Source organism: Xiphophorus hellerii, chromosome 14 (assembly GCF_003331165.1).
Source record: "Xiphophorus hellerii strain 12219 chromosome 14, Xiphophorus_hellerii-4.1, whole genome shotgun sequence".
Classification (NCBI taxonomy): domain Eukaryota; kingdom Metazoa; phylum Chordata; class Actinopteri; order Cyprinodontiformes; family Poeciliidae; genus Xiphophorus; species Xiphophorus hellerii.
In genome coordinates this window covers 4,796,133-4,822,301 of record NC_045685.1, presented here as the reverse complement: position 1 = coordinate 4,822,301, position 26,169 = coordinate 4,796,133, and the positions used below count along the sequence as shown (strand labels likewise).

At 38.2% G+C, this 26,169-nt stretch overlaps 3 protein-coding genes and 1 long non-coding RNA gene across 6 annotated transcripts; 3 read left to right on the top strand and 1 right to left on the bottom strand.

The window, feature by feature from the left end:
- The first annotated feature begins 644 nt into the window (after positions 1-644).
- On the top strand, positions 645-15,184 carry LOC116733417 (uncharacterized). Its single transcript, XM_032584267.1, has 6 exons — positions 645-774; positions 1,623-1,802; positions 1,958-2,048; positions 4,294-4,454; positions 5,898-6,003; positions 15,036-15,184. The coding sequence occupies exons 1-6, from the start codon at positions 690-692 to the stop codon at positions 15,127-15,129; spliced, it is 717 nt and encodes a 238-aa protein (XP_032440158.1). The 5' UTR covers positions 645-689; the 3' UTR covers positions 15,130-15,184.
- Positions 14,023-26,169, bottom strand: LOC116733422 (uncharacterized). The gene is made up of 7 exons (XR_004342024.1): positions 26,034-26,169; positions 25,762-25,846; positions 23,994-24,080; positions 21,729-22,187; positions 19,871-20,015; positions 19,522-19,644; positions 14,023-14,442 (listed from the first exon to the last, which is right to left on the bottom strand). It is a non-coding gene; the product is annotated as an uncharacterized LOC116733422 (long non-coding RNA).
- LOC116733420 (eotaxin-like) lies at positions 18,279-25,765 on the top strand. 3 transcript variants are annotated; one of them, XM_032584269.1, is made up of 3 exons: positions 18,279-18,421; positions 18,491-18,602; positions 18,736-19,138. In XM_032584269.1, the coding sequence occupies exons 1-3, from the start codon at positions 18,352-18,354 to the stop codon at positions 18,827-18,829; spliced, it is 276 nt and encodes a 91-aa protein (XP_032440160.1). In that variant the 5' UTR covers positions 18,279-18,351; the 3' UTR covers positions 18,830-19,138. The 3 variants fall into 3 exon arrangements, with proteins under 3 accessions (XP_032440160.1, XP_032440161.1, XP_032440159.1); XM_032584270.1 differs by lacking the exons at positions 18,491-18,602; positions 18,736-19,138 and adding exons at positions 25,091-25,202; positions 25,351-25,765 and having other exon boundaries at positions 18,280-18,421; XM_032584268.1 differs by lacking the exons at positions 18,279-18,421; positions 18,491-18,602; positions 18,736-19,138 and adding exons at positions 24,674-24,864; positions 25,091-25,202; positions 25,351-25,751.
- Positions 22,724-23,866, top strand: LOC116733421 (eotaxin-like). Its single transcript, XM_032584272.1, has 3 exons — positions 22,724-22,942; positions 23,182-23,293; positions 23,435-23,866. Exons 1-3 carry the CDS (start codon positions 22,873-22,875, stop codon positions 23,526-23,528), a joined length of 276 nt encoding a protein of 91 aa, XP_032440163.1. The 5' UTR covers positions 22,724-22,872; the 3' UTR covers positions 23,529-23,866.

Sequence of the window (26,169 nt, the reverse complement as noted above, 5' to 3'; positions counted from 1 at the left end):
ATGCAAAGTGTTTTATTCTATGCACAAATTGTTGGTGTTGGGATGGTATGAATATTTATATATATATTTTACTCCTCCAGGGGGTCTTTTGTGGGCTCTAGTGTCCCTTATATGACAGTAGGCTGACAGGAAACAGGGAAGAAGAGGGGGGAAGACATGCGGCAAATATCGTCGGGACCAGGAGTCGAACCCACGACGGCCGCGTTGAGGACTGAAGGCCTTCAAATATGTGTCGTGCTAACCACTACGCCACCACGGCACGCCTGGTATGAATGTTTTATTTCATGGTTGGAATGTCGAAGGAAAACTTCCACCCTGGTGTTTTGTTTTTTTTTCAGCTTCAATGGAATTGAAAATTAAAAGTCTTATCTTGAAAGGAAACCATGTTAATGTTGGTAGCTGATATCTAAAAGTCAGATAGATGTTCATAAACTTTTCTATATGTTCTTCTTCAAGTTAACAGCAGCAGTCTTTGTGGTTTCAACCAACAGTCCCTGGTGCATCACCGAGTCACACCTCATGTAGAATGTCTATTGTTAGGTTTGTGGTTCAATAAAAAATGTTCATCATGGCGTCACAGAATCATGAACCATCTGACTTTGTGGTTCATCTTGTAACTAATATAAGATGTTCACAGTCTGTCTGCTTCCCTGACTGAGTGAAGCCAGAGATCAGCAGCAGATAGAAACATGCAGCAGGTAGTTTGGATCAGTCTGGTTCTGCTGAATGTCGTCTGGATCTCCTTCTTTTTAACTCCAGATCTGGACTTCTCAGGTAAGAGCAGCTAAAGGAGAGGAACCTTTAAATGTTGATGCTGCTGATGTGACTTTAGTTTGAACATATTTGTCTTTAGTCACATTCAGACTTCCTGTCTGTCTGTCTTTCCTTTGTAGGATCTCATTTACAGTTAATGCTATAGATTAACTTTTGGTTACTTAAATTCTCAGGTTCTAGCGGAAAGTTAATATCCATTCATCATAAACATGAATATCATATCACCTAAGTCTCTTTATAATTTTAAATGAACCATTATTTTTTCTTGGACAGCATGTTAGCGCATTAATCAGTGGAGAAAATAAGTATTTCATACACTACTTATTTCTCAAGTTTTTCCATCTACAAAGAAATGAAATGTCTGCAGATTTTTTCGTACGTACATCTCAACTGTGAGAGACGGAACCTTTAAAAGAAATTCCTGTTGTATGACATGGTCCCAGCTCTTTATGCCCTCCTGTGTAGTTCTGGGCTGACCTCTCACCTTCCTATTGATCACTGATCCTGTAGGTAACGAGTTCAACCTGGGAAATTAACACAGGAAATACGTTGAGGGTAGGATGGCTTCATAAAGATGAACTAACAGATCACCAGCTGTGTTTCCATTACAACTGTGCACAAAACCGTCTGCATTCTGCTAATGTCGAAAAAACACAATTTTGCAGATGCAGCGTTTCAGTTAAATAAGAAACGCAATTTTAAAAAATCACACATGCATAAGTCATTATAAACCATGCCACGCCACAATCCTCCAACTGCTTCCTGTCGTCGTCCAACATCCGGTTGGTTATCATGTGACTCGGGTGATGTGAAAAAAGGACGACATGGTTTTGTTTCTTCACATCTAGTGTTTGTGCAGAGGAGAAGCAACAGCAGCTCTGATGAGACGTTCATGATGGAGTTCTGCCTTCAGCCAGAACTGAAGGCAGAACTGGACTTGATGTCCACTTCTGCCACGAAGTGGACATCAACTGAATCTTCAGCCAGGGGACCAGATGAGGACATCAACATCATCACAGAACTCACTGGTAAGACTTTTAGTTTTGTTTGAGAATTTTTGTGTTGAACAATAAAAATACACATTTCATTGCAAACTTTGGTTTGATTTGCTGCTTTCAATTTTGATTTTATTTGCAAATCTACATATTTTCATATGATTTTACAAATGTGTGTTTTTCTGCAGTAACTGAAGAACAAGACCTCAAACAGACTGAAATGTTCGGCTCAGCTGACCAGAACAACCCGTCTAATCAAACTGATCATGAAGCCAATAGGTGAGTCATTTCCTGCTGCTTTGCTTTGAAATATTGAATGAGTTTGGAAGAAATTCATGTTAAAAAAAAGAAAAAAAAAAAGCTTCTTGTTTAACACTTGACTTGACTTAGAGATTATGATTTATTAGCTGAAAGTTGAAAATTTTACCCTTTGGAAATAGGATAGGGCTGCACAGTGGCCCAGTAGGTAGCACTGTTGCCTTGCAGCAAGAAGGTCCTGGGTTCGATTCCCGGCCCGGGATCTTTCTGCACAGAGTTTGCATGTTCTCCCTCCAGCTTCCTCCCACAGTCCAAAAACATGACTGTCAGGTTTATTGGTCTCTCTAAATTCTCCTTAGGTGTGAATGGTTGTTTGTCCTGTCTGTCTCTGTGTTGCCCTGCGACAGATTGGTGACCTGTCCAGGGTGACCCCGCCTCTCACCTGGAATGTTAGCTGGAGATAGAGACTAGCACCTCCTGTCCCCATTAGGGACAAGGGTGTTAGAAAATGGATGGATGGAAATAGGATAGATCGGCGGTTTTCAAAGTGTGAGGCGCGCCTCCCCTAGGGGGCGCCAGAGCACTTTAGGGGAGGCGCGGTGCGAGGGAAAAAATAAACCGGAAAAGAAGCTATCTGCTTGCTGTCTACTGATGTGAGAGAAAGAATGGACAAATTTTTAGTAAAGAAAAATGCAGGGGAGACAAGCTCTGGCATAAGTAATTTCAAGGAAATGTGCAACATTTACAGATGTGTTCCAAAGATCTGATCAAAATGTTTTTGTTAAGATGTAAAAACACTGTTGGTGTCTCAAACATTAAACTCAGAATCTCAGATGTAACGTTTGTTTGAGAAAACGGTTGAAAAATGAGTTTGGGGTTGTTCTTATCATTACAAAATTGAAAAAAGGGCGTATTTGCCATACAAAGGCCCTGATAAAATAAATAAATAGGGAGGAAATGTTTTAAAATGTTCATGTGTTACATTTCATTCAGATAAAGTGTCATTTTAAAAGATGAGATGGTTCTAAAATAAAAGCTATTAGAAGGTGTTTTGTAGAGGCATTTGTTTGTGTGTGGGTTGATAATTGGGGGGGGGGGGGGGGGGGGGCGCAGCAGGCATTGTGCTCCTTGGAGGGGGGCTCACCCTTTCAAACTTTGAAAACCCCTGGGATAGATGAAGCACTTCACAGGATAAGTTCTATTTCTGCCTGTTTGTTTTTCCTTTGTTGATGTTCATTGTGAACAAGTTTTCAATTCATACAAGTTAAAATGACAGTTGCCTTTAAACACCCTTTAAATCAGTGACCGACTGTTTGCAGCTTGCTATAACTGTAAATCATCTGAAACTGAGCGAAACCTTTAGAATTCTTGTTTTATGAATTCTCATAAACATAGTGTGGCAGTAAAATTAAAATAAAACCTAAACATAGCCTGTGAAATAATTCATATTTCAAAAGTTAATCATTGCAACATTTGACTTTACAGTACAGCTGGAACTCTACCGCGTTTTCATTGGCCAGACAATTATGCAGTTTGACATCTTGAAAATAAATTAGCATACAAAAAAAATGTTTTTTGATTGTTTTTTTTTTTTTAAAGTATTGGTGCTAGGATAAGATTTTCATTTTTCTTTTTTTTTGCTGCATCAATATTGCTTTATTTCGCAAAGCTGCAGTGGAAACACTTTTTTTCCGCACTACACAAATCACTGGCGCAAACCACTGTGTGAGGTACTGACTGTACATGTTCATGTGAATATATTTTCATATAAATACATAAAAAGTTCAACATTCAATCCATGCATTATTTACAGTGAATGGGAAGAAAACTCAAAATGAAGAGTCCAACTCAGGTGACAAGTTTTCCATGTCTGCACCTCCTGATCCCAATCCTGATGAAATGTGAGCAACATTTCGAATTTTGAGTAGAAGAAGTTAAAAAGTGTAAACTAAAGAGCAAACTTCAGAGTTCTGCTGGTTGACTTTACAATTAATCAATGCAAACCAGGGAGGACTCCCAGCTGCAGTGACAAAGGTGAACCAAACTAAAGATCTATGTCAGGTTAATTGGCGACTCCAATGTTTCAACTCTACTTAGTGCAACGCTCAGCAGCTGTCTCAGCTGAACAGTGGGAGGTTGGGGGTTGTCCTGTCAGATCGTCAGTTCCCAAAACCACACACACAAAAATCTTGTAAAAGCGCATACTTAAGACCATAAGAAGGCTAAATAAGAGATTGGTTGTAGCCGATTTTGTTTGATTTTTCAGTGATTTGTATGGACCGACTGCATCTACTGATGAACAGAGACTGACTCCACCACCAGAGTTCAGCTCTGAAGCCGATCGTGTTGCAAAGGTTCCAACAACTCCTAGAAATCAGAAGGTCAACATCAACCAACCCAATCAACACAGAATCATCGACAGTTCACGTGAGTTTTTCCTCCAGCAGGTTTTCATTCAAGCAGAAATGTCATAGCTTTGGCATAAAAAACAAAAAAAATCTATGCTTAAATAAAAACATTACAGCGATTTTATCCAAGTTCAACACTTCCAGCTGTCAGAGCTTTTCTACTTATTATTTTATTCCCACAGGCCAAGCAGAAACTAAAATGAAATGTAACAAAAAACAAAAATGGAAGAAAGGCGGGTTATTTAATTTTATGGGAACATTCATTAATTTGACAGAGTATTTATTAATTATTTATTAATAACAGTGTAGCCGAGTTGACTGACACCTAAATGTGTCGGGGCAAACTTCACTCCACCTCTGTCTCGACGCTTCGTTGTGGCCACATTCACTCCAGTGGCGCTCTTCTTCTTCTCTTCCGCCTGGTGTCGCTGTCTGCCGGGTGGTTACGGTCAGTCGAGTCAAGAATCTGTAAGTGGCATTGAGAAAATGACATTTAAACATTCTTTGTTGTTGGTTTAAAAAAATTTAATCTAGAAGGGAGAACATGCAGGAGAATTTAGAGATTAGACCTGAAGTTGATGTTCATCTTTGTCTCCATGTGCAGCTGAGTGACAGCATAACAAAAACATTTAATTATGTCACAAATCACATAATGTTAAGAGTGCTCCAATTCTCCAGAGCCTTAATGACCTAATTATTCCACTTAGGTGTGGTGCACCAGGGCCGTGCAGAGACCTTTGGAGGGTCAGGGGCTCAAAGTTAAAAAAGGGCCCATTGAACAAGATCTTAAAACTGTGTTTAGGGGTGAGGCGGGTTTTGTCCCACTATTGCGAGGACAATTGTGAAAATATAAATAGAAACAGTTTTTCTAATGTCAACATCAGACCTACGTTTTTATTCACAAACCAGTTTATGAAAAATATTCTTGCCCATAATTTGATAGTTAGAGGCACAGATCCGCCCCCCTCCTCACCATGGACCCATGAACAACATGGAGGCAGAGAAACTGAGTCATTATTAGACTGAGGGCAGCCAGTTTATTTTGCTAAATTATTATAGTGAGCTAAATATTATTGCTGAGATGCACAACAGGCCTTGTGAGATATAGATAAAAAAATAATAAAAAATAAAAATAAAAAAGACTCATAAAGGGGACTAGGGGCATCAAGGACAAGAGGGGCAGGGACTCAAGCCCCCTTTGCCCCCCCTACCCCTGTGCATGTGTCTGGTTCACCTGGAGACGTCTCTTCTCCCATCAGCTGATGTTACATTCAAATCAATTTCAAATCTTAGTTGTTTTTTTAACTTTGTTGTGCTTTCTTTGCTCAATGACAATAAAAGGAGTTCTGATTCTAATTCAATTCAAATTCAAAATGACTTTATTGATGTCAAAAGGAAATTAAACGTTGTTGTAACTCATGTTCATTCAAAATTCTTCATTAACTAACGGTGTTGTTTTCAGATGGAAGTTATCAATGCTGCTATAAATTCTTCAGATTACCAATGAACAAAAATCTCATCTCTTCATATTCCATGACTGATAATCGCTGCACCAAGACAGCAGTTGTGTAAGTTCTGATAACTGAGTTCCTGTTATTCTCTGAATGTTAATTATTCTGCTTTATTTTTGACTTTGCTTTAGATCTATTAATATCAAAGTTCATTTATTATTTTTTATCTCTCTTTTGAGAAAAATGTTTTTTCTTTCAGCTTAACAGGAAAAAAAGGACGTAACGTCTGTGCTGATCCAAGTCAGCCCTGGGTGAAGAATGTTATGAACTTTCTGGACAGAATGTCTTTTAACAGTTGCTGCCATCTGTCCAGATTAAAAATCCAATAAAATACATTTGGCAAAGTGATCATGCTGTTAGTATCAGAATTATTCTGTTCCAAATAATCAAAGATTTTGCTTTTAAATGTAATCACTGTTGATGTTTTTATCATTTCTTTTGGAAACTTTGTACATGAACTATCCTACATCAGTGACTGGAACCAATCAGATTTCTGCTGAATTCATTTTTCCTTCTCTTGTTCTGTTTTCATCATTTTCTCTAATCAAACACAAAATCATCAAAAATGTTTCCTTTGCTTGCTTTTGTTCAAAAATAAACCTGACTCTTATTCAGAGTTTTCAGTCTTTTTTTTGTTTTGTGGTGGTTAATTTCAAAGTGTTAAGACATGAAAGTAGGTAAAGAGAGAGAGGAACATGTAGCAAAGGTCACCAGACCGGGAATCGAACCTGCGACGGCCACATCAAGGACTAAAGCCTCCATAAGTGGTTTGTGCTGAACCTCTGCACCACCACAGCATCCCTGAGGTTTTAGTCCTGAAAAATAATATTTAAGTAATATTATTACGATCCCTTTAAAAGTCACAACTTACCAGCAACATAAAACTCATTATTTTATTTCTGTTTGCTGTTTAACAAAAGTAACTCCAGGTCCTGCAACAGATGACCTTGGCTAACCTTTACCAGCAGGGGGCGACAATAAGAAATTCTGCTCCTATATTAAAAATGTATTCAAACTTAAGACATTATTGGACATGATACAAATAAACACATTTAATTTACTGAATTTATTTAGGTGTTTTAGAGGAAAAGGGGCTGAATACAAAAGCACCAGGGCCGTGCAGAGACCTTTGGAGGGGCAGGGGCTCAAATTTAAAAAAGGGCCCATTGAACAAGATCTTAAAACACAGTACAACAACATAGCAACAACCCATATTGTCGCCCCCTGCTGGTAAAGGTTAGCCAAGGTCATCTGTTACAGGTCAAGAATTTAATTCTGTTTCTGCTGCTGACAGTCCTGGAGATTTGAGCTGATCTGAGACTGTAGCTGTTAAACAGACCAGAGGAGAGAAGGTCAAAGGTTATGAAATTATGAAATAATAATATCATCAAAAACATGTTATGATCAGGTTGATTAGACGTGTTATTTTGGTCAACTGAACAAAACGTTTCCATCTGTTGGAGGTCTTCTGTCCCAGTTACTGCAAAAAAAATCACGAGTCTGCAAAATTGCAAAAAAAAAAAGACGAAAACTACAATATTTATACATTGAATCAAGCGTTGTCGTGTATTTAACTCCTCCACTGCTGCTGTTTTGCCTCTGTTTTTACCAATAGCTGTTACTGACAGCAAATCCTTTGTGTGCGTTAAAGCACCACCAGTTTCTCTCTGTCAGGACTCTTGTGTTGGGTTTGTGCATTTAGCGTTCCAGTTAAAAACCAGGCATTCTTTGTATATTTCCCTGAAATTATTGCTACAAACTGTCACAATCCTCAAGCTGTTTATAACTCAAATGTTATCGCTGATGTTTTAAAACATGCAGAACTAAAAAACCTGGACCTGACTCCTTAGTTTGTTTGAATTTCAGACCAATCTATAAACTTCCTTTTCTTTCTAAAATCGTAAAGATAATGATTTATTTTATTTAAATAAAAACCTTTTTAGATGAGAATGACGTTGCTGAAATCTTCCAGTTTGATTTTAAACTCTGAAACATGAAAAATGTTACCACTTCAGAACTTCGTTCTTGTTTGGTACCACAGGGTTCGATTCTGGGTCCACTTTCTAGACATCTAAAGGCTTTGAGGGCCGGAGTCCTGTAACTTTGAAATGCGTCTCTATTTCAGCACAACCAAGTCAAATAATGAGGTCATTAGCAGGACTCTGAGGAACTGAACTGAACCGAGGAGGTGATTCAGTCATTTGATGAATTTGATTGGACCAGGGATCTAAAAGTTGCAGGAAGTTGAACTTGAGGACTGGAGTTGAAGACCTGCAGCATGTTGTGATCGCAGGATTTCTTAGTGTGACCACCAAAAATAGACATTTGGAGGAATAAATGAAAACTCACCCAACAAGTAAAATAAAAAGTTTTTAATTCGATAGTTTAGGGGCCTAGCTCGTAGATGTACCAAATGGTACATTGTAGAGATCTGAAATTCGTTACATTGATAGATCCTTCCAAATCAACATAAGGGTTCTGTTGGAAGTATTTCCTCAAATGTACAGGACGGCGGCCATTTTGGCTCAAAAAAGTCATTTTTCATGTTTACATCAAACTTTGACATGGCTCCTTTATTAACCCTTTAACAATGTTTTTACCAGATCTGGTGCTACAGAAAGCAGGTTACAGAGACTGGAGACGTTGCTAAGTTTTTAGCAAACATCTGGTTTCAAATAAGCAGGTTAAGAGAGTCTAAAACACAAGGTTGAACTTTGGACTTTTAGAAGGTTCCTTTGTCTAAAAATTCTTAAAAGGCCTTAAATAACAAAACCAATTTATAACGGGGAGCAAATTGATTGAATGTTTCGATTTTTCTTTTATTTCTTTTTTCTTTTTTAAAGAATGAGGTGCACACGTTTAGTTTTCTTGCCATTTTCTTGATATTTTTAACCTGCATATCAAATTCTCTGTTGACATTCCTAAGGCTGGTGTGAAAACCTCAGCTGATAATCTTCATTTTGTGGTTTCAATGATGCCTGTAGAACAGAGGTCTTAAACTATTTTCACACAACACATCTTGATTGTGAATCCATCCATCCATCCATCCATCCATCCATCCATCCATCTTCTAACACCCTTGTCCCTAGTGGGGTCAGGAGGTACTGGTGTCTATCTCCAGCTAACATTCTAGACCAGCGTTTCCCAATTCCGGTCCTCAGGCCCCCCTGCTCTGCATGTTTTAGATGTGCCTCTATTCCAGAGCAGCTGATTCAAATGATTGCATGACCATCAAGTGCTGCAGAAACCTGTTGATCACCCATATATTCAATCCAGGTGTGTAGCAGAAGGGAAACACCTAAAACATGCAGGGCAGGGAGGCCTGAGGACCGGAATTGGGAAACGCTGGTCTAGATGATAGGCGGGGTCACCCTGGACATGTCGCCAGTCTGTCGCAGGACAACACAGAGACAGACAGGACAAACAACCATAAAGACACTCACACCTAGAAAGAATTTAGAGAGACCAATTAACCTGACAGTCAGGTCAGGTTAATTGGTCTGACCTGACTGGTCAAGACTGTGGGAGGAAGCCAGAGAACCCAGAGAGAACATAGAAGGAGAACACGCAAACTCCGTGCAGAAAGACCCTGGGCCGGGAATCAAACCCAGGACCTTTTTGCTGCAAGGCAACAGTGCTACCAACTGCGCCACTATGCAGCCCGATTGTGAATTCAGATTTTTTTTTTGCACCTAATTATGTGTGACTGCAATCAGACTTCTGTGTGAACTGTTTGACCCGAGCAATCCGTAAGCACAAAAGAATAACATAGAGGTCAGAGCAGGGCACTTTGTTTATGGAAGTAATAACGGATGGCAACGTCTATGGATCAATTTTTAAGTTTTCAAAACAAAGGAAAACTTCGTCTTGAGGTTCAATGGAGCATTGACTCCAAATCCTGGAGTCAATGCTTAAATACTCAAAATTTGAATGTAATCATGATCTGTATAAATGCTACACAGATAAACTTAAAATTTTATTTTGACTATTCAACAAAAAGAGCCATTTGAAAATAAAAGGAAATGCTCATGATAATAATAACCATTCTCAACCAATCTAAGTGACAAGCGATAGCATGCAAACTGTTTTATTCTATGCACAAATTGTTGGTGTTGTGATGGTATGAATATTTTATTTTATGGTTGGAATGTCGATGGAAAACTTCCACACTGGTGTTTTGTTTTTTTCAGCTTCAATGAAATTGAAAATTGAAAGTCTTATCTTGAAAGGAAACCATGTTAATGTTGGTAGCTGATATCTAAAAGTCAGATAGCTGTTCATAAACTTTTCTATATGTTGTTATTGCGCAATAGCCAGCCCCACCCTAAACCTCACAACTCCCATGGACTGACTACTGACCAGTTCTCCATCTAATGGGTCCAGAAAATCTCTAAACCCTTGAGTCTTACCCTGAGACAGGTCTAGGAGAGATAATCTGTCTAAGCTGAAGTCGAGAGAGATTCATCTTTTTTTGTTCTTTGTCCACTGCCTATCTGGTTTCACTTCTCTAATCTAGTTTCAAAGAAAACATTGCAGTTCCTGTTTTGGAGTTTCCCCTGCCTTCCTGCTCAGCTCAGGCCCTTTACTGGCCCTGACCTCTACTCTAATTATAACACACCTTGAGAACAACATGCCACTATGCTTCACACAATGTATAATTACTTCAGTTACAATTCTGTGTATGCTGTATGATTATCATAAATCATTAAACTTAATCATCTTTCTCATTTAATTCTTCAAACTTCTTTTAATAATCATCTAAGTTTAATTCACCATTTATTCATCATGTTATTCATTTCTTGATCTGCTTTTCATTACATCAACTCTTTGCATAATCAAAATACAAGAATACTTATTTTATAATCATTATAAATCAAAATGCAAGATTACTTATGTCTCTCAGGCTTTTGTGGTCTGTTTTCTGCATTTGCCTAGAAAGATCTCACCACTCTATACTAGTTTTCAAGACAATGTTCTGCGTCAAGTTAATAGCAGCAGTCAGTGTGGTTTGAACCATTCCTGGAGCATCACAGAGTCACACCTCATGCAGAATGTCTGCTGTTAGGTCTGTGGGTCAATCTAAAAATGTTCGTCACAGAACATTTTTAGACATGGCGTCACAGAGTTGTGAACCATCTGACTTTGTAGTTCATCTTGTAGCTCTAATCTATAATGTTCACAGTCTGTCTGCTTCCCTGACTGAGTGAAGCCAGAGATCAGCAGCAGACAGAAACATGCAGCAGGTAGTTTGGATCAGTCTGGTTCTGCTGAATGTCGTCTGGATCTCCTTCTTTTTAACTCCAGATCTGGACTTCTCAGGTAAGAGCAGCTAAAGGAGAGGAACCTTTAAATGTTGATGCTGCTGATGTGACTTTAGTTTGAACATATTTGTCTTTAGTCACATTCAGACTTCCTGTCTGTCTGTCTTTCCTTTGTAGGATCTCATTTACAGTTAATGCTATAGATTAACTTTTGGTTACTTTGGTTCTGAGGTTCTACTGGAAAGTTAATATCCACTCATTATGAACATGATGTATTTCCTATTAACATATGAAATACGTTGAGGGTAGGATGGCTTCATAAAGACGAACTAACAGATCACTAGCTGTGTTTCCATTACAACTGTGCACAGAACCGTCTGCATTCTGCTAATGTCGAAAAAACACAATTTTGCAGATGCAGCGTTTCAGTTAAATAAGAAAAGGAATTTTAAAAAATCACACATAAATAAGTCATTATAAACCATGCCACACCACAATCCTCCAACTGCTTCCTGTCGTCGTCCAACATCCGGTTGGTGATCATGTGACTCGGGTAATGTGAAAAAAGGACGACATGGTTTTGTTTCTTCACATCTAGTGTTTGTGCAGAGGAGAAGCAACAGCAGCTCTGATGAGACGTTCATGATGGAGTTCTGCCTTCAGCCAGAAGTTTTCACGAAGTGGACATCAACTGAATCTTCAGCCAGGGGACCAGATGAGGACATCAACATCATCACAGAACTCACTGGTAAGACTTTTAGTTTTGTTTGAGAATTTTTGTGTTGAACAATAAAAATACACATTTCATTGCAAACTTTGGTTTGATTTGCTGCTTTCAATTTTGATTTTATTTGCAAATCTACATATTTTCATATGATTTTACAAATGTGTGTTTTTCTGCAGTAACTGAAGAACAAGACCTCAAACAGACTGAAATGTTCGGCTCAGCTGACCAGAACAACCCGTCTAATCAAACTGATCATGAAGCCAATAGGTGAGTCATTTCCTGCTGCTTTGCTTTGAAATATTGAATGAGTTTGGAAGAAATTCATTTTTAAAAAGAAGAAAAAAAAGCTTCTTGTTTAACACTTGAATTGATTTAGAGATTATGATTTATTAGCTGAAAGTTGAAAATTTTACCTTTTGGAAATAGGATAGGGCTGCACAGTGGCGCAGTTGGTAGCACTGTTGCCTTGCAGCAAGAAGGTCCTGGGTTCGATTCCCGGCCCGGGATCTTTCTGCACAGAGTTTGCATGTTCTCCCTGTGGGTTCTTTCCTGGTTCTCCGGCTTCCTCTCACAGTCCAAAAACATAACTGTCAGGTTAATTGGTCTCTCTAAATTCTCCTTAGGTGTGAATGGTTGTTTGTTCTGTATGTTTCTGTGTTGCCCTGCGACAGATTGGTGACCTGTCCAGGGTGACCCCGCCTCTCACCTGGAATGTTAGCTGGAGATAGAGACTAGCACCTCCTGACCCCATTAGGGACAAGGGTGTTAGAAAATGGATGGAAATAGGATAGATGAAGCACTTCACAGGATAAGTTCTATTTCTGCCTGTTTGTTTTTCCTTTGTTGATGTTCATTGTGAACAAGTATTCAATTCATACAAGTTAAAATGACGGTTGCCTTTAAACACCCTTTAAATCAGTGACCGACTGTTTGCAGCTTGCTATAACTGTAAATCATCTGAAACTGAGCGAAACCTTTAGATTTCTTGTTATATGAATTCTCATAAACATAGTGTGGCAGTAAAATAAAAATAAAACCTAAACATAGCCTGTGAAATAATTCATATTTCAAAAGTTAATCATTGCAACATTTGACTTTACAGTACAGCTGGAACTCTACCGCGTTTTCATTGGCCAGACAATTATGCAGTTTGACATCTTGAAAATAAATTAACATACAGTAAACATACAAAAAAAAGTTTTTTGATTGTTTTTTTTTGAAAGTATTGGTGCTAGGATAAGATTTTCCTTTTTCTTTTTTTTTGCTGCATCAATATTGATTTATTTCGCAAAGCTGCAGTGGAAACACTTTTTTTTCCGCACCACACAAATCACTGGCGCAAACCACTGTGTGAGGTACTGACTGTACATGTTCATGTGAATATATTTTCATATAAATACATAAAAAGTTCAACATTCAATCCATGCATTATTTACAGTGAATGAGAAGAAAACTCAAAATGAAGAGTCCAACTCAGGTGACAAGTTTTCCATGTCTGCACCTCCTGATCCCAATCCTGATGAAATGTGAGCAACATTTCGAATTTTGAGTAGAAGAAGTTAAAAAGTGTAAACTAAAGAGCAAACTTCAGAGTTCTGCTGGTTGACTTTACAATTAATCAATGCAAACCAGGGAGGACTCCCAGCTGCAGTGACAAAGGTGAACCAAACTAAAGATCTATGTCAGGTTAATTGGCGACTCCAATGTTTCAACTCTACTTAGTGCAACGCTCAGCAGCTGTCTCAGCTGAACAGTGGGAGGTTGGGGGTTGTCCCGTCAGATCGTCAGTTCCCAAAACCACACACACAAAAATCTTGTAAAAGCGCATACTTAAGACCATAAGAAGGCTAAATAAGAGATTGGTTGTAGCCGATTTTGTTTGATTTTTCAGTGATTTGTATGGACCGACTGCATCTACTGATGAACAGAGACTGACTCCACCACCAGAGTTCAGCTCTGAAGCCGATCGTGTTGCAAAGGTTCCAACAACTCCTAGAAATCAGAAGGTCAACGTCAACCAACCCAATCAACACAGAATCATCGTCGGACCAGAATCAGAAAGTGAGTTTTTCCTCCAGCAGGTTTTCATTCAAGCAGAAATGCCATAGCTTTGGCATAAAAAACAAAAAAAATCTATGCTTAAATAAAAACATTACAGCGATTTTATCCAAGTTCAACACTTCCAGCTGTCAGAGCTTTTCTACCTATTATTTTATTTCCACAGGCCAAGCAGAAACTAAAATGAAATGTGACAAAAGACAAAAATGGAAGAAAGGCGGGTTATTTAATTTTATGGGAACATTTATTAATTTGACAGAGTATTTATTAATTATTTATTAATAACAGCATAGCCGAGTTGACTGACACCTAAATGTGTCGGGGCAAACTTCACTCCACCTCTGTCTCGACGCTTCGTTGTGGCCACATTCACTCCGGTGGCGCTCTTCTTCTTCTCTTCCGCCTGGTGTCGCTGTCTGCCGGGTGGTTACAGTCAGTCGAGTCAAGAATCTGTAAGTGGCATTGAGAAAATGACATTTAAACATTCTTTGTTGTTGTTGCTTAAAAAAAAATTAATCTAGAAGGGAGAACATGCAGGAGAATTTAGAGATTAGACCTGAAGTTGATGTTCATCTTTGTCTCCATGTGCAGCTGAGTGACAGCATAACAAAAACATTTAATAATGTCACAAATCACATAATGTTAAGAGTGCTCTGATTTTTGCACATGACCTTAAAAGAAACATTTATGTCCTGTAAAAATGCACAGTATCTGAAAACCAATGAGCAAAATGCACGTAATTATTCTACATGAAACGTAAAATTCTTCATTAACTGACGATGTCATTTTCAGATTCAGGTGGTCCAGACGACTGCTGCTATCAATTCTTCAGATTACCAATGAACAAAAAGTTAATCTCTTCATATTACAGGACTGATCCTCGCTGCCCCTTCATAGCTGTTATGTAAGTACTGATAACTGAGTTTCTGTTATTCTCTGAATTTAATTATTCTGCTTTATTTTTGACTTTGCTTTGGTTCTATTGAAATCAAAGTACATTTATTATTTTTGTCCCTGTTTTGAGAAAATGTCTTTTCTTTCAGCTTAACAGGAAAAAAAGGACGTAACATCTGTGCTGATCCAAGTCAGCCCTGGGTGAAGAATGTTATGAACTTTCTGGACACAGAGTCCTCTTAAAGTTGCTGCCATCTGTCCTGATTAAAAGTCCAATAAAATACATTTGGATAAATGATCATGTTTTTAGTATCAGAATTATTCTGTTTCAAATAATCAAAGATTTGGCTTTTAAATGTAATCACTGTTGATGTTTTTATCATTTCTCTTGGAAACTTTGTACATGAACTATCCTACATCAGTGACTGGAGCCAATCAGATTTTTGTTGAATTCATTTTTCCTTCTCTTGTTCTGTTTTCATCATTTTCTCTAATCAAACACAAAATCAACAAAAATGTTTCCTTTGGTTGCTGGATGTGCAACAGATGACCTTGGCTAACCTTTACCAGCAGGGGGCGACAATAAGAAATTCTGCTCCTATATTAAAAATGTATTCAAACTTAAGACATTATTGAACATGTTACAAATAAACGCATTTAATTTACTGAATTTATTTAGGTGCTTTAGAGGAAAAGGGGCTGAATACAAAAGCACCAGGGCCGTGCAGAGACCTTTGGAGGGTCAGGGGCTCAAATTTAAAAAAGGGCCCATTGAACAAGATCTTAAAACACAGTACAACAACTTAGCAACCATCCATATTAATCAAGAATCTAATTGGATCCTACTATATCATTACCATCATGTGGGGACAATGTAAAGCAAATCTAGTCTATATTTTCCCCAACAGGTATAAAGTTTCTGTTTCTGCTGCTGACAGTCCTGGAGATTTGAGCTGATCTGAGACTGTAGCTGTTAAACAGACCAGAGGAGAGAAGGTCTCTGCGCCGCAGTACTCTGATGTTGTTTTGTTACTCATTCTGCTGCAAGTTGGCTCAATTTTGACGCGCAAGACGTAACCGGTAAAATCCGGTTTAGGATTTTCAAAATAAAAGATCCGGAAGTAGTTCATTATTTCTTGCGCGGCCCGGTACCGGTCCGCGGACCGGTGGTTGGGGACCACTGCGTTAAAGTACCACCAGTTTCTCTCTGTCAGGACTCTTGTGTTGGGTTTGTGCATTTAGCCTTCCAGTTAAAAACCAGGCATTCTTTGTATATTTCCCTGAAATTGTTGCTACAAACTGTCACAATCCTCAAGCTGTTTATGACTCAAATGTTATCGCTGATGTTTTAAAACATGCAGAACTAAAAAACCTGGACCTGACTCCTTAGTTTGTTTGAATTTCAGACCAATCTATAAACTTCCTTTTATTTCTAAAATCGTAAAGATAATGATTTATTTTATTTAAATAAAAACGTTTTTAAATGTGAATGACGTTGCTGAAATCTTCCAGTTTGATTTTAAACTATGAAACATGAAAAATTTTACCACTTCAGAACCTCTTTCTTGTTTGGTACCACAGGGTTCGATTCTGGGTCCACTTTCTAGACATCTAAAGGCTTTGAGGGCCGGAGTCCTGTAACTTTGAAATGCGTCTCTATTTCAGCACAACCAAGTCAAATAATGAGGTCATTAGCAGGACTCTGAGGAACTGAACTGAACCGAGGAGGTGATTCAGTCATTTGATGAATTTGATTGGACCAGGGATCTAAAGGTTGCAGGAAGTTGAACTTGAGGACTGGAGTTGAAGACCTGCAGCATGTTGTGATCGCAGGATTTCTTAGTGTGACCACCAAAAATAGACATTTGGGGGAATAAACGAAAACTCACCCAACAAGTAAAATCAAAAGTTTTTAATTTGATAGTTTAGGGGCCTATCTCGTAGATGTACCAAATGGTACATCATAGAGATCTGAAATTCGTTACATTGATAGATCCTTCCAAATCAATACAAAGATTCTGTTGGAAGTATTTCCTCAAATGTACAGGAAGGCGACCATTTTGGGTCAAAAAAGTCATTTTTCATGTTTACTTCAAACTTTATTAAAGTAATCTGAGAGATTTTGAGCTGTGGGCTTCAACAGTGCTCAGTGTGGAGATAATGGATGGAGGATGTAAAGGTTTAGTTCAAAACTTTTAAGGTTGGTGTAAATTGTGAAGCACTTTGGTCAACTATGTTGTTTTAAATGAAGCATACACATAAATGTGACCTTTACATTTTACTGCTAATTATGGAACTTTCATGCTTTTGTTTTTTTATTTTTTTTACAACATTCCTGTACTCAAGTGTTTTGCCTCATGTATATGTTTGTAGTGAGTTCTTCTTGTTGAGTGTTAATGCAGATTCAGGCCTCAGAAAGTGCAGCTGAAGAGGAAGTTGAGGGAGAAAGATATTTTAATGCTTTTTTTAATGTAGGTTATAAAAGTAAAAAAAAAAACATGTGTGTGTGTGTAAAGTTTGATCTGGTTTGGTGGTTGAATATAGAGTCGCACAGCAGGGAGATCTGACAATGTTTGAATTCAACTGGAGCGTTTTGATTCTGGGAGGCTGATCGTTGGATGCGAATCAGGTGAGTCTGATGAGTGGATGTGGAACAGCTTCTGCAATTTTTAACAAGTTTAAAGTACAAGCTGACTTTTTATCAGCAGGAAACTAAATGCTTCATTATATAGCACTAAATATGAGGTTTCACCTTATTTCTGCAAAAAAAAATAATAATTCTAAAGTTTTTTAAGTTTGATTCCTAAGGTTTATTACTTGACGTCATTCACAACTAATTCCAGTCCATTCAGTTTATTTATACTGAGCCAATTCACAACAAATGTCATAGGAAGATATTTTACATGTCAAATAAATTTAATTCATATTCCGAAATATAAAAATCAAATGAACCTCATAATACAGAGAGTGAAATTCAAATTGATATGCTTCAATTCTGTCCTGGTTATGATGCCTAATAACTCTTTTTGTTTGTTTGTTTGTTTGGCTTTAGGAAAAATTGTAAAATCCAACATGAAATCATGCAGTAAATGGTAAAAACAAAGATAAAAGCACAAATACATACATGTAATTTAAGTCTTGTGAAATTTTGTTTCTATCTTATATTAGAATCATAGAAGCTTTACATGTGGTAAAATGTTTTTTACTTCATGCTGTGGAGATGCATGTTGGTCTAACCGCCACTGCATTTCCTCTGTAATCTTCCACTCCACCTAATCAAGTGGAAAGTTTCATTGTCACAGAAGCATTCAGTCACTGCAAAACCACAGAAACCCAGACTTTTCTGAGAGATTTTTTTTTTTTTTTTCATGTTTGGGTCTTGATAAAGGCAGCACTGCAGCCTGATGTTCGTTCAAACGATCCAGAGCGTTTCTGTCGTCGCTGTCAGAGGAACATCTGGTCATCATGAAGGCCGCTAACATCCTCCTGCTCTGCATGCTGGGAGCCGCTCTGCTGTCCACGGTCCTCTGCAACAGTAAGTTCACCTGGAGACGACGCTTCTTCTCCCATCAGCTGATGTCAGCCTGACCGTCTCATTTTTCAGGTGGAAATATGCCGGTCGACTGCTGCTTTGATCTCTTCAAATACCGCATGGACAAAAATCTCTTCTCTTCATATTACAAGACTGACCCCCGCTGTTCGTCGAGTGGAATCGTGTAAGTACTCCTGCTGTCCTCTGTGTGTCATATACGTTCATTTGTTCTGTTTTATTTTTGACTTTGTTTTCCTTCTGTAAAACGTGAAGCTCGTTGGCGAGTTTCTCTTCACTTGTCTTCTTTCCCCTTTCAGTTTAACGACAAAAAAAGGACGCTCCATCTGTGTGGACGCACAGCAGCGCTGGGTGAAGACGATTACTGACTTTCTGGAGAAAAAGTCCCGTTAAAGGATCTGCCTGTTGTCCATCTTTATCAGATCATATGAAGGTTTATAAAAGGCGTGTGGCAGAGTGATTCTAATTTTGGCATTCGATTTTGGTTCAAGTAATCATTGTTTACGCTACAATTTGTACAACACCTGCTGTCCTACAGAATTGACTGTAGTGGAGTTTTTGATTGTTGTTTTTTCCCCTTTTTTTGCTTTTCTATTCTATTTTTCTGTAATCAAACACAAAGTCTTCTGGATGTTTCCTTTGGTTGTTGCATGCTTTCTTTTACTGGATTTTATTCTAAAATAAATGGAACTTTGTCAAATGGTTCTGATTTTTTTAATATTAATAAGGAAGCTTTAAGCTAGGCGGGTTTAAGAGCAACATTGATTTATTGTTTTATTATCAATTTGCAACTTATTTAGGTAACCTGTACATAAAACGCATGTCACTAAATTTTATTTATGTGATTTGTTTTAATTAACAGCCAGTCCCTGATTAGATTGTCTTAGTTAACTCTTACCAGCAGGGGGCGAAAAGAATACATTCTGCTCTTAGATTGAAGAGGTGTTCAAACTTAAAAGATCTTTGTACATGTTAGTTTTTACATTAGGTTTTTAATGTCGAAGGTAGAATATAAAATCAACTTTATTTAGTTGTACATCATAATATAATGTCACTTTTTTTTTTTTTTTTAATCAAAAACATACCTGGAGTTGCTTTGATTCTTTGGTGCTTGTGTGAGAAATCCTTGAATCTCCTCCGACTCCTGATTTTCCCGCGCGTCGTTCACTGGTGGACGCAAAAGGCGCGCGGATCGCTGTAGCACGTAACTGCGACAGTGACAGACAGACGTACGTAAGTTATTACGCTGCCAAAAGCTATCAGTGTAAAGTTTACATATATTCATAATACAAAAACATCCATTCATAATATATAAACAACAGTAATTTAACTCTTAAATATCGTTTGCGTTAAGCCTATTAGTTATTAGGCGACAATTTAGCGCAGTAAAATATGAAATATCTGCTCGATATATTAACATATCGCTTAATTTACCGAAATGCTCAGTCGTGTTCGGACATGTCTGCTTCCGCTTCCGCCACCGGCTCGCCTCGCCCGCTCTACCGGCTGACGGGCGGAGAGAGAGCGTCTGTCTCCCGGGGACATCGCGTTCAAACTCCCGCTGGTTTTCAGCAATGAGCTAAAAGCAGAAATAATTAATAATCAGCCAATACCTAATGTTATTGTTTGGTAATATTTTTCATACTATGGAACTACAGATAAATTGATTTAATCTTTGTACACAAAGTTATTGTTAGTGAAATATGTTAAAAGTTTTACTAATACATTTTTTAAAAATGGTTGATTAATGGTGGGAGTCAAATAAAAATATAAAACAAGAACATTTTAAATAAAAGATTACAAGCCATCAAAAATATGTAAAGGGGAAGTACAGAGACAGCTTGAATTCAATCATTTTTGAATCTAAAATTTATTCAGGTGTTTGTCTTGTCCGATGTTTCGATTTTTCAGTTTTACATCCGTGATCTTCAGGGGAACAAACCACAAACTGGAACAAACTGCACAATGTTTAGCGAAGCTACAGTGACCTGAACAATCGGCTGTCAGCAACATTCAACACTGAACCCATTTCATGTGTTTCTGCAGTCATGATAAACTTTTCTAGGTAGAACCACAAACCCAACAGGATACGTTCTGCTCGATGTGTAACTTTGTGCTGCAGCAGGGACCGTTTGTTGCACCTCAAATTTCCTTAATAGGAAATTAATTATATTCAGAGAGATGAAAAGAGGAGCAAACGTTCATGTACAGTTGGGACCATACAGTCAGACTTTTAGCTGAGGTTTAAGTGGAGGTAGACCTCACCACTCGTGTCAATATAAATTTTAATGGTATGAATTTATCCATATCAATGTTTTTGTACTCTATCCATCTTGGTGAGAAAGCTCATTGGCTGTTTCTGGTAGTCTTGAAAATCAGGTTGAAGCTTTCACATTCTTCTGATGCTTTGAATATATTTTTTATTCGCGTTTGTCATTTTGTTTTGCTGATGTATTTTGTGTTATGATGGTTGATGTACATTGTGGAATACTTTGGTCAAATGTTTATGTTTTCAAACGTGTAATACAAGTAAATTTGACATTGACGTCTAGCTACTAATCCTGAAACTTTCATGTTCTTCAAGTTTTTTTCAAATGCTTCATTTGAACGTATACGAGTCTCTCATGTCTACATTTGTAGTCAGTGTTTGCTAATGGCTAATGCAGAGAAGCTGGCCTATGCAACATTCAGCTAAAGAGGAAGTTGAGGGGGAGAAATATATTTTGTGTTTTTATGTGGGTCAGTAAAAACACATGTGTGTATGTATAGCTTGACTCGGTTTGGTGGTTAAAGACACCTGAAACGACAATCTGTCACGGTTCAGAAAGGTTGCTCAGTGACAACCCAACTGCAGAAAACATCTAGAAAAACATGCAGAAAACCTGCTGGAAAAAAGTCATTTTGGTGTAAAAACTAGACTAAATCAGCCAAGTTTGGGCAAACAAACAAGGAATTTGAATGTTCAACATTTGTTGCTGTCACAGAAAACTTTCATCTTACTCTGCCGTTCGTCGAGCCTGTGACTCGCTGTTACACACTCAGCCCCTCTTGCTGATTTGTATGGCCTACAGCCTTTTGCCTCCACAGGTGAGAAATGTCTATGGCGTAGACAGTGCAGGCCTGACCATGCCACTCTGTCAGCTATGCAGTAAATACTGCAAATCATGCACTGTTTGTGGTAAGAGACCTTGTAAAGGAACAGGCCAGGCCCTTCCACATGCCTTCATCCTACTGCACAACCTCTCCGCTGTTCTTTACGAAGTCTTACAGGCTGCGAAAGCTGCATACTGACCCCCGCAGAGATCCGTCAGCACCGACTGAAGCCTGCTGACCGGACGGTGCTGAAGAAGCTCCATGGAGAACACCGGCGACTTGGCAAGGACTCTTCCTGGGGCTGTTTGCGACTCGGACTGCTGGAAGAACCAGCTGTGTCCACGCGAGCCACTGCAGACGAGTTCCTGATCCGCCAGTCGAACCCCGTCCAGACGTCAATCCACCTGATCGCAGCGAACAGATCACAGTGTAGTAACAACGTCACTCTAACGGTGCGTTCAAGTTCTAGAAACCTCTGAACCCAAAGAAAGAAGACATCCGGAGGAGATCCTGCCAGTCGCCTTCGATTCAGGCAAAATCTCAAGAGGGATTGTCTGCAGAAGCTCCTGTCCACATGCTTCATCAGCGTCATCCTCCTTCCATGAGGGTGGTGGTTGGTGCTGCCAGAGACATCCTCCACCTTCCAGAGAACATGTTTCTGAGAATGGAAAGAATTTGTCAGTGACTTTCTTCCATGGTTTTTAAGCCCAACCCCCGTCACTAACTTATTTCATCATAATGAAAAGAAGGGAATGTAAAGGAAAACGTTATAATACGTCCCCCGTCCCTCTTTTGCTTTAGATTATCTAAATTGTCTCATCATCAGACAGGAAGTAGGCCCTTGATGCTCCAGACTATACGTGTTACTTTCCTGACCCAGAACTTATCAGGATCAGAGCTGAACTCTTTAACATCAAACACAATTCTGTTTTCTTACCAAAACGCAAAAAAAAAGACTAAAAAAAAAACAACAACCTCAAATCATTCAGTAAATAAAGGTTTAAATATATTCATTTCAGCCTTTTTCAGAGTTTTTCGTTTTTCTTTTGGAATCATAGAAGTTTTACACATGACGTTTTTTTTTATTTCTTGCTATTAAGGTGCAGCTTTGGTCCAACCACAGCAGCATTTCCTTTGCCATCTACTCTTTCTAATGAAGTGGAAAGTTTCACCATCGCAGCAGCATACCGTCATCGTGTAAACCACCAACACCTCCTCTTTCATTTGACACCTCTACGCCTTTATAAATATTTTAATATTTATAAAAGGCAGCATCTGTCCGCTGTTTGTTCATAAGACCCAGAGCGTCTCGATCATCGCTATCAGAGGAACATCTGGTCATCATGAAGGCTGCCAACATCCTCCTGCTCTGCATGCTGGGAGCCGCTCTGCTGTCCACGGTCCTCTGCCAACGTAAGTTCACCTGGAGACGACGCTTCTCCTATCAACTGATGTTACATTCAAATCAATTTCAAATCTTAGTTGTTTTTTTTTAACTTTGTTGTGCTTTCTTGCTCAATGACAATAAAATGAGTTCTGATTCTAATTCAATTCAAATTCAAAATGACTTTATTAATGTCAAAGGGAAATTAAACGTTGTTGTAACTCATGTTCATTCAAAATTCTTCATTAACGAGCGATGTCGTTTTCAGATTCAGGTGGTCCCGACGACTGCTGCTTTCAATTCTACAGATTACCAATGAACAAAAAGTTCGTCGCTTCATATTCCGTGACTGATAATCGCTGCCCCTTCAGAGCTGTTATGTAAGTACTGATAACTGAGTTCCTGTTATTCTCTGAATGTTAATTATTCTGCTTTATTTTTGACTTTGCGTTAGTTCTATTAATATCAAAGTTCATTTATTATTGTTGTGCCTCTTTTGAGAAAAATGTCTTTTCTTTCAGCTTAACAGGAAAAAAAGGACGTAACATCTGTGCTGATCCAAGTCAGCCCTGGGTGAAGAATGTTATGAACTTTCTGGACAGAATGTCTTTTTAAAGTTGCTGCCATCTGTCCAGATTAAAAGTCCAATAAAATACATTTGGCAAAGTGATCATGCTGTTAGTATCAGAATTATTCTGTTTCAAATAATCAAAGATTTTGCTTTTAAATGTAATCACTGTTGATGTTTGTATCATTTCTTTTTGTACATGAACTATCCTACATCAGTGACTGGAACCAATCGGATTTTTGTTGAATTCATTTTTCCTTGTCTTGTTCTGTTTTCATCATTTTCTCTAATCAAACACAAAATCAACAGAAATGTTTCCTTTGGTTGCTGGATGTTTTCCTTTTCTTGCTTTTGTTCAAAAATAAACCTGACTCTTAACAAATGGTTCAGAGTTTTCAGTCTTTTTTTTTGTTTTATTTTTTTGTGGTGGTTTATTTCAAAGTGCTAAGACATGAAAGTAGGTAAAGAGAGAGAGGAACATGCAGCAAAGGTCACCAAACCGGGAATCAAACGTGCGACGGCCACATCAAGGACTAAAGCCTCCTTAAGTGGTTTGTGCTGAACCTCTGCACCACCACAGCATCCCTGAGGTTTTAGTCCTAAAAAATAATATTTAAGTAATGTAAGTTTATCTCAGCATTAATGTACTAAAGTTGCAGATCCCTTTAAAAGTCACAACTTACCAGCAACATAAAACTCATTATTTTATTTCTGTTTGCTGTTTAACAGAAGTAACTCCAGGTCCTGCAACAGATGAGCTTGGCTAACTTTTACCAGCAGGGGGCGACAATAAGAAAATCTGCTCCTATATTAAAAATGTATTCAAACTTAAGACATTATTGAACATGATACAAATAAACACATTTAATTTACTGAATTTATTTAGGTGTTTTAGAGGAAAAGGGGCTGGATGCAAAAGCACAGCACTGTTTCTATGTGTATTTAGTCTGTTTCCAATCCTAACACCATATTTACTGCAATTATAAAAATAATGTTAGGATTTACTTGTTCCATACTTAAAGTTTATCCCAAAACAAACAACTGAAATAGAGATCTGTGATGGGGTTTATTTCTTCAGCTCACTGATGCTCACTGACTTCATGCTTTTTTCTGGTCGACCCACAGCATTTCCTCTTCAATCTACCACTCTGTCTAACCAAGTGGAAAGTTTCACCATCTCAGAGGCGTTCAGGCGCTGCGTAGCCACAGAGACCCTGCCTCTTCTAACACCTAGGCTTTGATAAAGGCAGCACCGGTCCGCTGTTTGTTCAAACCACCCAGAGCATCTCTATCATCGTTAACATCTGGTCATCATGAAGGCTGCTAACATCGTCCTGCTCTGCATGCTGGGAGCCGCTCTGCTGTCCACGGTCCTCTGCAACAGTAAGTTCACCTGGAGACGACGCTTCTTCTCCCATCAGCTGATCTTACATTCAATTAAATTTTACTTTTTAATTTTGTGCTTTCTTGCGCAACAAAAAACAAAAGGAATTTTGATTCTGATTCAATTCAAATTCAAAGTTCGTTTATTGATCCCAAAGGGAAATTAAACGTTGTTGTAACTCATGTTCATTCAAAATTCGTCATTAACTGATGGTGTCATTTTCAGGTGCAAGTGCTCCCGACAACTGCTGCTTTGAATTCTACAGAAACCGGTTGAGCAAAAAGAAAATCTCTTCATATTACAGGACTGATCCTCGCTGCGCCACAAGTGCAGTTGTGTAAGTACTGAGAACTGGGTTCCTGTTCATCTCTGTTATAAAATGATCAATTCTGACTTGGTTTTACTCAAAGTGAAGCTTGTTTTTTCCATTCCTCTTTTGTGAGAAATAGAAATCTGTAATGTTTTTTTTTTTTTCTTTCTTTCAGCTTAATAACATTCAGGGCACGCCACATCTGTGTGGACTCAAATGAAGAGTGGGTGAAGAATATGGTTAAGAATCTGGAGATGCAGTCCCTGTAAAGCATCTGCCTGCTGTTCTGCTTTATCAGACCATGTGAAGAACAAAGTGAACTGGCAATGTGGTCATGATTTTGGTATTAAAGCTTTTCTATTTCAAGTAAAGATTTTTGCTTTGAATATACTACTGTTTGTACTTTTAAGATCTATCAATAATGTCTGGAATGTTAATTGTAGTCTGTATTATAATCCCACTGTAATGTGACGTTTCCTGCTTGTCAGTTGTCACGTTTTCATCATGTAAAGCACTTTAAATTGCCTTGTTGCTAAATTTAAAGACTGTGCTATAAAAATAAACTATAAAAATAAACTTGTCTTACCTTCCATCTCTCTGCCACAATCTTTAACTGGGTTCTATTTCCTGGATCATTGCTGCAGCAGCCCTCTAGAGAAGTCAAATAACCTCTGGAGAAAAACAATTATGGTCAGAAAAGACAAAAGTTGAACAATTTGACAAAAACAACAACTAGTAAGTCAAGGTGAAGCTTTCAAAACGCTGAAGAGTTCTTGCGGTTTGAATCAGTGGCTGGCAAGAACATTGTTATAAATTTAACTCAAAATTTACTGAAAAATGGTTTTATTGAAGACTGACCTGTCTCTTTAACATGCTAAATATTAGTGGGTTCCTGTAACATATTTAAATATATTTGAGAATCCATGACTAGTTCAGACTCTGAATTAGAGAGAATCTGCAAGTTCACAATAACATTTAGCAGAACAACAGCGAC